The sequence below is a fragment of the Sciurus carolinensis genome, chromosome 2 (assembly GCF_902686445.1).
Source record: "Sciurus carolinensis chromosome 2, mSciCar1.2, whole genome shotgun sequence".
Lineage (NCBI taxonomy): Eukaryota > Metazoa > Chordata > Mammalia > Rodentia > Sciuridae > Sciurus > Sciurus carolinensis.
The window spans coordinates 82,047,274-82,060,358 of record NC_062214.1 but is presented as its reverse complement, the minus strand read 5'-3'; the positions used below and the strand labels follow the sequence as shown (position 1 = coordinate 82,060,358).

At 52.2% G+C, this 13,085-nt stretch overlaps 1 protein-coding gene across 1 annotated transcript; it reads left to right on the top strand.

Annotated features, from left to right (window-relative positions):
• The first annotated feature begins 8,803 nt into the window (after positions 1-8,803).
• Islr (immunoglobulin superfamily containing leucine rich repeat) lies at positions 8,804-11,902 on the top strand. The gene is made up of 2 exons (XM_047540162.1): positions 8,804-9,093; positions 9,879-11,902. The coding sequence occupies exon 2, from the start codon at positions 9,887-9,889 to the stop codon at positions 11,171-11,173; it is 1,287 nt and encodes a 428-aa protein (XP_047396118.1). The 5' UTR covers positions 8,804-9,093; positions 9,879-9,886; the 3' UTR covers positions 11,174-11,902.
• Positions 11,903-13,085: the final 1,183 nt, after the last annotated feature.

The window sequence follows — 13,085 nt, the reverse complement described above, 5'->3', positions numbered from 1 at the left end:
TAACCAAGGGGACATCGACAAATTCTTTAATGTGAACCTTAATGTTCTTTTTTTCTGGGCAATAGAAGTTTCTGCCTTGTAGTGTGGTTGTAAGGATCTGTTATATATGAAGGGCCTGGCTTGTAGCAAAGAAGAATAGATATAATTGTTGATAATTCCTGCCTTTAATAAAAAAGGGAAAAAGGCTAAAAAGAGGGGTATGATGAATAAATGTCAGGGACCAAGAAGTTCTCATTCTGAGAACATTCTGACCTTTACAATAAGCAGCAGCGCCCCTCCCCCCTCCTGGCTGATAATTCTGACAGTATGGCGCCTATGGTGCCGTCCCTGCTTCTCTTCCGGGACTTCACCTTCCCGCCGTTGCGAACCTCACCTTCCCGCCGGCGCGAACTTGCAGCCTATCAGGAGCCCAATAGAAGAACACAGCCAACCAGGCTGCACCTCGTCATACCCCTCATTCCCTGAGCATATAAATACCCCTGTGTGAACAATAAAAATTTGCAGCTTGATCAGAATTCCTGTCTTGCTGCCTCTCCCTGCGTCTCTTGTCCCTTCATTCCTTCTCTCTTAGGTTTGCCGTTCCGCGTTGATGTCCCGCGGGTCGGGACAAATAAAATTTTTCTAATTCTCTTCTATCCAAAAAAATGGAGGACGCTTCCCTAAGGATGTTGAAGGAATTGCCTAGGTGGAGGTAGGATTTCAAGGGTGGTGCCACTGCCCCCACCTAGTGAGTAGCACACCCTGAAGAGAATCTGATCAGTCAAGATACTGCCCCCTACTCCCCTCTACCTTGGGACACAGGCCTTATCAGTTAAAACCCAAGCGCATAGCAAGAGGAGACAGTCTGTGAAAGAGAATGCTTCCATTCCCAACTGCAGACATTTGGGACCATTCCAGGAGCGAGTATCATGAAGGAAAAAGAAAAAGACAAACAAAAGCAGCTCCCTGGCTGGAGGCTCCATAACACCAATAAGTACCTAAAGGATGGTTTGGGTTTGTGATGGACTGTATGATGGTGTCCTTTCCAAAATTCATTTTGAAACTTAATTCCCAATACAACAGTATTAAGGGGTGGCCTTTAGGAGGTCATTCTTTTCCCTCCTGAATGAGTTAGACACCATTAGAAAAGGGTTTGAAGGAGGGAATTCTTCCCTTCCATTCCTCTGCTCCTTCCCTCCAGAAGACATAGCAACAAGGCGCCATCTTGGAAGCAGACAGCCGTCCTCCCTAAAAACTCAACCTACTGGTGCCTTGATCTTGGATTTTTCAATCTCCAGAACTGTGAGAAAATAAATTTCCTTTCTTTATAAATTCCCCATCCCGTATTTTGTTACAGCAGCGCAAATGACCCAAGACAAAGTTGTTCTAAGAAGAAGACCCTCAAAACTTTTCCAAAATGGATGGACCTTCTTGGAGTGGAAAGTCCCTCCAACTCCACATTGATGGGATTCTAGAAGGGACATGATAATTACATATCAGGGAAGAGAGTATAGCTTCACATGGGCTCTTTAATTAGATGTCTTCTGAAGTTCAGCCTCATTTTAGGTTCTACAACTGTGAAGGTTTTGGGGTCTCCATGGAATTCTAGTTGCTTGAAAAGCAAAAATAAGTAGAAGCAGCTTGTATGTCAGTAAGACAAGTAATTAAGGAAAGTGGATACTTTTAAAGCCAGGTTACATCAGCACAAAGAGATGTACACAAAGCTGAGTTATTTTTAGTGTTTGGTAAAGGAACATTATTCTTCTAACAATAAGCATAAAGAAAGCAATTAGAAATTCCAGGAAAACCAAAACCTGTACAAAAAGGTCAAAGCCCATATATAAATCAAATGAAATGTGGTGTGCCTTTGAGCAACCGATGAAGCATATGAAAATTGGATACATTTGACCTTGATACTAAGAACCCCTTCCGAGTGGCCTGGGCATCATGTCATTGAATCAGGAGGGACGGAAATGTAATCCTTGGATATTCCTTGGCTCAGCAGTGGCAGTGAACTGCACGCATGCGGACATGAGAATGTAATATTGGTTTATTGATTTTTTAAAAACTTTTAAAGTCAATCTATGGGCAAAATACAACCAATGCAATTATGACTTCAGAACAATATCTAAATATTATCATATTTTAAAATGTAAAAGTAAGACAATGAAAGACGCAAATTGAGAGGAAAGAAGTAGAAGAAGAGGAGAATCAGGAATGATGTCTGTCATTCTATGTAGAGGGATATTATTAGATTTTATCTCCACTCTGTGAAATAGGAAGTAAGGTATTATTTAAAGCTCCAATGTCACCAACAGAAGAACCAAGAATATTTTAACTAGCAAAATCCAAGAGGAGTAAGGAGCCACCTAAGTGAACTGAGACCTTATTTCTCATAGGAGAGTATATTTGTTTTCTAGAGCTGCCACGTTAAGTACCAAAATCTGGGTGACTTAGGCAATTGAAATTTATCACCTCACAGTTACAGATGCCAGGAATGTGACGTCGAGGTGGTGGCAGGGCTGGTTACTTCTGAGGGTTGTGAGCTGGGATCCGTTCCCTGCCTCTCTGCAGACATCTGCCCCTTGGCTGGCTATCCTTGGTGTTTCTTGGTTGTTGAATTCATCACTCCAGTAGCCACCTTCCTCTCTATTTGCATCCTTCCTGTGTCTTCACATTGTCTTTTTGGTGTCTAAATGTGCACTTTTTACAAGTACACCAAAAATTCTAACCTTGATCTTGGTTTTCCAGGTGGTCATTAAGGTACATTTGTCAAGGCAGGAGAATAGGACACACTAAACAACTTGTAGGATGTACACCTTTTAAATATTTGACATATGGTGTGTGGTCCTCCCCCTGTACCCACACCCCTAACCCTGCAAATGTTCCAGGCAGGCCTGAGGTGCATGACCACAGCAGAAGTAAACACAGAAACCGTCAGAAGTCGCCTCCGGAGAGTGGCAAGAGGAAGGGAAAGTGGGAGAAAGACGATTGTAGTGCTTTGTTGTAAACTTCCCTATCAATCTGATTTTCTGTTTGACCATTTGCATGCTTTACTTTGGTAAAACTTAGGAAAATTACTCAAGTTCCCACTTGCTCCCTAGAGTCTTCCTGATCCCCAGCTCTCGCCTCCCTCCTCTGACCTTCTATAACCTTCAGTGGCTACACACCCTGCTGTCCTGCCCCAGGCTGCCCTTCCAAAGACTGCAGCCAATGCCACCTCTCCAGGCCACCTGCCTTCTCCTTTTGTCTCCCCCTAAGGTGTTCCTCTGGGCTGAGGTCAGTGCAGCCTCTTCGCTCTGCCCTTCCCATGGCCAGCAGCCTCAGCCAGAACCTGTCCCCTCCCTCAGTGTCCAGCCAGGGCTACTGCCTCCTAGTAGCCCCCATGGGTTGAGAGGAGCCGGGCCCTTTCTGCAGCCAGTGTCTAGGGGTTGGTGTGGAGCAGCATGGAAACAGCACCGCAGCCTAACCCGTTAATGAGAAGCAGGTGTCTGCAGCACCACGTGGCTCTCTGCTGTCAGCAAGAGGCGGGTCTTGCTCCTGCTGTCCTGGGCCTTTCCTTTCCCACCACAGTTCTCTTTCTGCTTCCCCCTCCCCCTTGCATCTGCCCCTCTTCCCCGGTTTTCCTTGTTCTCTCTCTATTCCTCTTTTCCTCATGGGAACCCTTCTTTACCCACAAAACCTGTATCCATACTTAATCCTGGCCCTTCACCCTGACCCCCAACAAGGCCCTTGGCCCATTCCTAGGCCCTTGTGGCTGAATATAGGGGCAAGATCCTAACCCTGGAACTCTGCTCCCAGTTTAGAAACTTGATCTAAAGCGTCTCATTCATATTCCAAAAGCCTTTGGAAGAGGCTGAAAACTGGACATCTGCCCTGGGGGTGTGGCCAGGGCCAGCATTCCTGGAGATTGCAGGACCAGCTTGGAGAACAAAAAGGATTCCTATGAAATACATCCCAGTGAGCCCTGCTGCAGAGAAGGACTGAGGGGAAGGCCAGGAGGGGGCAGTGAGAGGGAGGGCAGTGACACACAGGGAACAGGGCTCAGGAGTAGGAGGGCTGGCAAAGGTTTCCGGCTGGAGGACAGAGGTCATTCTTCATTCAGTCACTCGACAACTATTTATTGAGCACCACCCAAGTGGCAATTCCTTTGCCAGGACCTGGGATACAGCAATAACAGAACCAAGTCCCCACCCACGTGGGCCTCACACTCATATTGGGGAGACAGATGAAAACACACTAAAAGATATGTTGAATGACAAAGTCTGTTTACATAAGGTGGCGTGGGAAGGACTTTCTGAGGAGTAGTATCTGAACGAATTTTAAATGACCAAAAGAAGTGAGCTCTGCAAATTATGAGGACACTGTCTAGTTTAAGGAAGGAGCAAGAACAGTGGCCTTAAGGTGAGAGCAGGTGACATGTGAGGCTGGACATAGTGCAGAAAGGACAGAGACAGTGGGTGACTTCAGAGAAGTAGCAGGGTCTTGATTTACCATGAGGCTAGTCCTGGATTCCAAGGTCCTGAGATAAGGGGAGAGTCCCCAAGAGGTGGAAGTGGTGTATGGAGAGTAGAGAGGAGATGGGAGTGTAGCTACCCCTTGTGGGGTGAGGGTGGCCTGGAATAGGGTCAGTTAGGCACAGCAGGAAGAAGATGTGGCCTGAGCCATTTCCCCATCCATGGCTCCATGTGTGCACATGGTGAGCTCAGGCTTGCTCCTCTCCACCCAGAATACACACCAGCCAAGCACAGGTGAAAAGGAAGCACAGGCTTGCCCTCCCTATACACACACAGAGAAATAAAGATGCATGAACACATGCACAGACTCCTTATATAAATGCAGACATTCATGAGAATTCTAGCATGGCAAGATATCAAGGCTGGAGGACTTTAGACCAATTCCCACATAGGACAGAGAAACTGAAGCCCAGAGAATGGAAATCTCATTTGGTGGTCTAGGCAGACCTCAGTAGGTCCCCTCCACATGTGTTCACGTCCAGGCTACTCACATGTACAAGCCCAGGGCTTCCTCCATGGCCCCTCTTCTCAAGGTTCAGGCCAGCCAGACCCTCCCTAGAGACCCACAGGTTTAATCAAGTCCCAACAGGAGTGAGCTGAGCTCCTCTCAATTATTCCAGCAAGCTGTGTGTTGGACATGTGGGCTGGGGACTGAGGTCAACTGTGCCCCTCGATCAGGATGATGACAGCCCCACAAGTATGGCCGAGCTCATGTTGCAGCAGCACCCCTCCGTCTGTTCCAGGGCCTGTGGTGCTTTGTCTCTTTCTGGGCCTTGCCTCCTTTCTTCCTTTCTCTGCCCTGACTGGCTGTGATTCCATCCCCCTCCCACTTCCTCCAGGTCTCTCTCCCACTTCTGTCCCTCTTTCTCTCCAGTTCTCTCTCTTTATGCTGGGCTCCATCCCTCTCTCTCCATTTTCTCTTCAGGATCTTTTTTTTTTCCCCATCCAGGAGAAGTTGACATGGCTCCATGCCAGCAGCAGCCCAGGGCCTCTCCAGGCTGAACAGCCGCTGCTGGAGCGGGGCTGGCCACCTTGTTTGGAGATAGCAGGACTCAAGCGGAGAGGAGGTGGGAGGAGCAGGAGAGAGGGCTGAGTCTCTGCAAAGCAGGAAAGGGAGGGAGTGGAGGAAGTCCCTGTGACAGTGACCAACTGTCCTGGTTTGCCTGAGAATGTCCAGATGTTAGCACTGCAAATCCTGCGTCCCAGGAAACCCATCAATTCCGAGAAAGCCAGAACAGTTAGTTGTTCACCTAACATGTTGCCTGAGAACCCAAGGAGCTGGGGTCAGGACTCCCAAATATGAACCCTTCCTTCCCCTGCCAGGGCCCCCGATTCTCCCTTTCTCTGCTGCAGGGTTGCTGAGGACCCGGGATGGTATAAGGACTTGATAGGGTCTGAGAAGAACTCTCCAGTCCGGAGTCTCTGGGTTGCCATCAGTGATCTGGGGACAGTCAGGGTGCCACATACCCATCAAGGCCCCCCACCTCTGGGTTTGAACCGTGGTGGCCCAGGCATATTCAGGGAGCTTCAGGCTGGGAAGAGGATGGGACACTGGGCTTCTGGCTGGTCTCCTAGCTTACTGTTATGTCCTGTGGGGTGACTTTTGCAGGAAGAACTTCAACTGGGGACAGCAAGGAGGAGAGGGACAGGAGGTAATAAGTACCTTGAAAGGGTACATAATGACTCCTTAAGCTCGGCCCAGGGTGGTCCCACATGTCCCATTGCGAAACACCACAGAGGGTCAGATAGTCCTCAGCTGAAGTCCACTCAGCCCTGGTGACCCTTATCTGACTGTCTTTCCTTGTGGTGGCACAGGGTTGCACTCTGCTGGCAGCAGTAGGACCTAGGCAGATCAGTGACTGACACGCACATTCTGACTTCTGCCTAAGTGGGCTGGTTCCTCTTGCTACTCCTGCCCTCAACCCTGGGGTTGTTCTGACTAGGGATTCTGAGAACAGCCTAGTAGTGTTTGGCTACCATCAAGGTCTTCAGTGATGGAGAGTTAGAGGCCAGGGTTCCCAGACCCCAGGAATGCTGGTGACACACTCACCTACCCAACTAAGTGTTGGTCTTCTATGCCATATGCAGTCTTCTCTGCAGTATCACCCTTGTAAGGGACAGCATGACCTTGGGCACATCCCTTCCCAAGTCTAGGCCCAGAGTCCCCATCTATGCCACATGGAGGACAAATGGATGAGCCCTAAAGCACTTCCCTTTCTGGCATCCAAGGAAGAGTGGACTCCCCGATTCATTCAATCAAAAATGTTTATCGAGGTACTTCTCTGTGCCAGAAATGGATAGCAACTGGGAAGACAAGGCATCTGCCCTCAAGAGACTCCCCCTCTAATAGAGGGGTCCCACTTTAAACACATATGAATAAGTCATTGCATTACAAGAAGTACATAAAGGAACCTGGGAGGTTGTGAGAGCAATGAACGGAGACCTCCTTCAGACTAGGTGGCCTCTGAAGGACTGCTCCGATGAGGTGGGATTTAATGAATGTGCCGGGAGGGACTAGTCACACCAGGAGGGACTGGGGCTTGGACAGTGGTGGGAGTTTCACTCTAACCCTGGTGTTTCAGAGGATGGGGAAGAGCAGAGAACTGCGAGCTTCCTTAGGTGTCTGGATGTGAGGATGTTGACAAGGCCTTTGTGCAGGTGAGAGTGCAGCCAATGAAACCCCCTCCACCAGGAAGTTCTCCCTGACTGACACTGAGGTCACTGGTGTCCCACCTGCTTTATTGACCCCTGGATGTGTATGCTTCCAGCTTCCAACTCACCAATACAGGACTTTCTCAGAAACTCTCCAGCACAGAAAGGATGATGCCGGAGGGGGCTTCATCTGCAGGGAGTGGGATCTAAATTAAACCACAGTGATATCCTCAGCATCAGACCCCGGCATTTTCAGGCAGCACACTGTGGACTTCTGAAATTTTGCTTGGTGAGAGAGGGGTGTGATGAGCTGGAATCAGGCTCCTCAGATGCTTCCAGCCAAAGATGGTTCCTGTTTGTTCTTGGCCCTGCCAAGAGTGTAAGTTAAGTCACGAGGAGAATTCAGCAAGTTAACAGACAGAAGGAGCAGGCAGCTTGGGTGAGGGTTGCTAAGGGGTTATGAATAGGCTCATCTGTGGAGGGTAGGTTGATCTAGTCTAGAAAGTTCTTTTCGGGCACTCCCTCATCTTTTGGTTTCTCCTTCAGCTCCCTGGTTTTTGATCTCTTCGTGTCTCCATTTCTGTTCCCCTGGGCCCTCGTATTTGGAAAAAAATGTCCAATGTACACCCCTTCACATGGTGTGTGGACTGCCGGGTCCAGAGGGGACAAGGTGACTGCATGGATGTACAGCATGGATGGTGGATTTCAAGCACTTCGAGGCCACAGAGAGAATCTTCCAGGAGTGAGGCCCTCCACCTCAGGCCTGTATGCTGGGTGGGCAGTGCTGAATGCAACCTCTCTAGGAGCCTGGGTGTCCCAGAAACCCAACCAGGGACACTGATGCTCAACTGGTTCATGTCCCAAGATTTCTGTTAGCATGTTCTGAGCCAGGTTTCCTGTCGGCCCACCAGCCTCCTGTCCCTCCCTGCTCAGATTGGGTGGGGTTGGGGTTGGACACTTGGGAGCTCCCTGGGCACCTCCAGTCGAAGCTGCCTTGGCCAGCAGGATGTTTTCCTAAAAACACGCCTAACATTCTGGCTTCTTGCTGAGGGTTGGGACCTGGCAGTTGCTTCATACACTTTGACCTTCTTAGTTTCTCACTGAGACCCCCCTCCTGCCCGTACACATAAGTACACACTCACTTCCACACACAAACTCACACATCAAGACAGATACAGAGTGTCACACCCACACGGACACACACAGTCCCAGCACACAAAGACACAGCCAATCCCACCCCACAAACTTTCTGAAATGCAAATCCACACACACAGCCTCACAACAAAATCTACACTAACACCTACAAACTCATCCACACACAGTAATACACAATCTCAGCCCCCTAAATTTGTGCAGGCTCACACGTACACACACAAACACCCGGACAGACAGCTGGGAGAAAGGAGCCGCTCTTTTTTTTCCTGTTTGAAGTGAGGTTAGAAGTTTCCCACTTTCCATGAGATCCAATTTCTCACCCTCCCCCCCATAAAAACCCTTCTGGCCTCATCTTTTCTTGGGTCCAGTCCAGACAGTGCTGTGTCTTTAAGGAAGTTGAAACTGCTAAAAGTGAGAGAGGAAAAGGGAGAGAGAGAGGGAGAGAGAGAAAACACAACCCAAAAAAATTTGGCCTCTTTCCCCCTCCCGTTTCTGGTGTCACTTATGAAACACGGGTCCCTGTTGTTGCAGCGCAGCAGTTGTTTTTCTGGAAGAAGGAAGCAAGTAGCTGCCCTGGCTCCTCCCTGCAGCCTCATCTCCGTGCACGGTTCCCAGGCCACAGGCGTGCAAATTGAAGGTGCTGTGGGACCAGGCCGCCCCTTCCTCCAGCATCCTCCTCCTCCGCCGGGAGCCCTGGCCTTGCTAACTCTCGGCGCTAACTTTGTCCTTTATTGCTCTTTGGTTCCATCTTCGAAGACGCTCTGCTGGACTAAGGAAGAGTAGTTTCAAGGTAAGTCAGGGCGGAGGAGGGCTTGCAGGGCCTGCGGGTGGAGGCAGGGCCTGTTGGACTACTTGGCCCGTCCCTGTTGGTTCAGGGTGCTGGGGACAATCCCTTGCTTGGAGCCATCCAGGGAGCATCTTGCTCCTTCAACAACCAAGACCCCGGAAATCCCAACTGTGTTTGGGTCGAGCCACTGGCCCAAGTCAGCTGAGAGGTCCTGGCAGGGGTTTATTTAGGCAGCTGCCTGGTGTAGTTTGAACAGAACAGGCCATGGGTGTGATTCTGCAGAAAGGGCCTGGTGTCTGCTGTGGTCACGGCTGGAGCAGCGGGAGGGAGCGGGTGGGGAGATGGGGGTGGGTACAGTGCACAAGAGGCCTTGTTTAGGCCAGGGCAAAGCTTACCTATGGGGGGCTCCAGTGGGAGGGACTGCAGCCAGGATGTGGGAGGGCAGGAGGGTGGTTCTGTAAAGAGCTGGGGGAGGGGGCGTCTGGAAAACAGATTTCAAGTCATAAAGCGAGCTAGGAACAGGCTGAGGCAGGGAGAGCTCTCTGTTCGGAGAAGTTGAGATCCTCTTTCATCCTTTCTTCACCCTGCCTGGCTGCGTGATCTCGGCAAGTCCCTGCCCTTCTCTGGGCCTCAATTTCCCCTTCTGCAGAATGGGGATGGCGGGCTTTAACTGGATTATGTGGGAGTAGGGCCTTGGGATGGGGGTGAGTTTGGGCTAGGGTCCTGGGAGGGATGAGTCATTTGGGCAGGTCCTCGGGATCACCTGGGTGATGTGTCCTTTTCCACAGGAGGTACCATGCAGGAGCTGCGCCTGCTCTGCTGGGCAGTTCTCTTGGGCTTGGTGCAGTCCTGTCCTGAGCCCTGTGACTGTGGGGAGAAGTACGGCTTCCAGATAGCTGACTGTGCCTACCGTGATCTGGAGGCTGTGCCACCTGGCTTCCCAGCCAATGTGACCACACTGAGCCTGTCAGCTAACCGGCTGCCGGGCTTGCCAGAGGGCGCCTTCAGGGAGGTGCCTCTGCTGCAGTCACTGTGGCTGGCGCACAACGAGATCCGCACAGTGGCTGCTGGTGCCCTGTCCCCTCTGGGCCACCTTAAGAGCCTGGACCTCAGTCACAACCTCATCTCTGACTTTGCCTGGAGCGACCTGCACAACCTCAGTGCCCTCCAGTTGCTCAAGATGGACAGCAATGAGCTGACCTCCATCCCCCGTGACGCCTTCCGCAGCCTCCGAGCGCTGCGCTCGCTGCAGCTAAACCACAACCGCTTACACACAGTGGCCGAGGGCACCTTTGCTCCGCTCACGGCACTGTCCCACCTGCAGATCAATGACAACCCCTTCGACTGTACCTGTGGCATTGTGTGGCTCAAGACATGGGCGCTGGCCACGGCTGTGTCCATCCCGGAGCAGGACAACATCGCCTGCACTTCGCCCCACGTGCTCAAGGGCACTCCGCTCAGCCGCCTGCCGCCACTGCCTTGCTCTGCACCCTCAGTGCAGCTCAGCTACCAGCCAAGCCAGGATGGTGCCGAGCTGCGGCCTGGCTTCGTGCTGGCACTCCACTGTGATGTGGACGGGCAGCCGGCCCCCCAGCTTCATTGGCACATCCAGACGCCTGGCGGCACTGTAGAGATTGCCAGCCCCAACGTGGGCACTGACGGGCGTGCCCTGCCCAGTACCCTAGCCGCCAACAGCCGACCGCGCTTCCAGGCCTTTGCCAATGGCAGCCTGCTCATCCCTGACTTTGGCAAGCTGGAGGAGGGTACCTACAGCTGCCTGGCCACCAATGAGCTGGGCAGCGCCGAGAGCTCAGTGAACGTGGCACTGGCCACACCGGGTGAAGGCGGGGAGGACGCACTGGGGCGCAGGTTCCATGGCAAAGCAGTGGAAGGCAAGGGCTGCTATACGGTTGACAATGAGGTGCAGCCATCTGGGCCTGAGGACAACGTGGTCATCATCTACCTCAGTCGTGCTGGGAGCCCTGAGACTGCAGCAGCAGGGGAAGGGGCGGCTAGGCAGCTGCTCCCAGGCCTGTTCCTGCTGGGCCAGAGCCTCCTCATCTTCTTCCTTGCTTCCTTCTAGCTGTGCCCTGACCCAGGCAGGGCTGGAGCAGGAGGCCTCCCTAGGACTTCTCTCCCACGCTGCCCTTCCTCCTTATAAGTGCCCAGGGCTCTGGAGATGGCAAGGCTTGAGGCCTGCTTGGGCAACTCCACATTTTCCTACCTCCCCTCCTGATCTCTTCTGGGACACCCACCACCCCAGCTTCTAGACCTGCTCAGAGCTAGTGACTAGGATCCGGGAACTTGATCCCCGCACTCACCGTCTGTGGTGCTAATGCTGCTAACAGCATCGCCGGAGTCTCCCTATCAGGGGCGGCATGCTAGAGGGGTGATGCCCTAACCAGCCTGGGAATTCCAGGTACTGTGACTGACAAGCTGGTGGGGGCCACCCAGAAGGTGGGAGTGAGCATGGGGGTGTGGCTGAGAGGTGGCCTGGGGCAGGCAGCACAGGAGAGGGTCAAGGATGTGGGCAGTAGCTGGGGGTGCTGCATGCCCTGCTGGAGCTCCTCTTGCCCCCCTGGTGTTCTCTGACCTTGTGGGGGGATCTCAAGAGTACTTCTGCCCTCACCCTAAACAGGATGGAGGATCCAGGCTGGGCCTCCCTCTCCTCTCACCCTTCCTCTCAGCCTGCGCCCTCTGCCCGGGACACCCCCTCTTCTTTTTTCTTCAAGTATGCATCTACAGCCTGCCCCTCCTAAGAGGCCAGCCAGCCTAGGGGTGGCAGAGAAATAAATAGCATTTCTGATGCTTCCCTGTGTCTACCTGGAGTTTTGTCTGGATCTAAGAGTCCATCCTGGGGCCTAGGATCAGGAGTTGCAGAGTCAGGATAGCAACATATGTGTAGCCACATATAGGTGCCCACATAGGACATGGGTCTATGGGACATACACGGACCATGTGGCAGGCAGCACGGGAGGGGTGGCCCAGCAGCGAGTGGGGGCAGGCCTTGGCTTGAGATGGGTGCAGATGTTTCCTGCCTCCAAATTAGCCCACAGGACAAATGGGGGTAGGAGCCTGACAACCATGACAAAGGTTTTCCTGGGGTCACTAGTGACCCTGAGCAGTGCTTTACACCAGCAGTGACCTCAAGGCATTTTGGAAATGGAAGGATCTGGGTTGTGGCCCCACTTTCCTGTCCTCCTCCTGGAAGAGACGTTAGAAATGGAGAGGAAAGGGGGACATACGGGGCGAGAGGGAGGAGAGATGAGAAGGGAGGAGGCAGGGGGTATAGGATGGGGAGAGAGAAAACTCCAGAGAGACTGAGAACAGGAAAGCAGACAGGAAGGAGAGCCGGGGGGGAAATGAACCATGCTTGTCTCTCCACTTTCCAGGAAGATGAGATAGCATTCCCAGAGGTCTCGGTAGGAAATTCTCCCCTAGGATTTGATGGGTCAGTCACTGACCTGGGGTGGAGTGGGGGTGGGGGCTGGCCACAACTGGTGGGTCTCTCAGAATGGGGGAATATGGTTGCGTTCAGACCCTGGAGACTCTGCAGAACCTCAAGTCAGAGATGTCTCCCTACTGTCTCTACTCTGTCAATTTCAAGAATGAGGACACTGTGCACAGAGACAATGATCCAGAGGGGGAGGCTCTGCAGCCTCTGCCCAGGGTTCCCAGAACTGCTGAGCTCAGCGAAGTGGAGGAGTCCGAGGAGTCTGGGGTAGCAGCTGTGAGCCTTGGCAGCTGGCCAGTTCCTTCCCCGCCTCCTGGTCCACATACAGGGCCTCCCCCTCTTTCCTGGTTCTCCATCAACTTGCAGCTCTGACTGAGCTCATGTCTCCAGCAGTCAGTAGCCTGGACTCCACGTTTGGTGGAAAGCAGCAGGATGGAACCAGATTCCATGTGCAGTGCCACCTTGGGTAAGTCATTGCCCATCTCTGGGTTCGGTTGCCTCAGAAATCAAATGACAGGGTAGAACTGAAAGAGTAGGACAG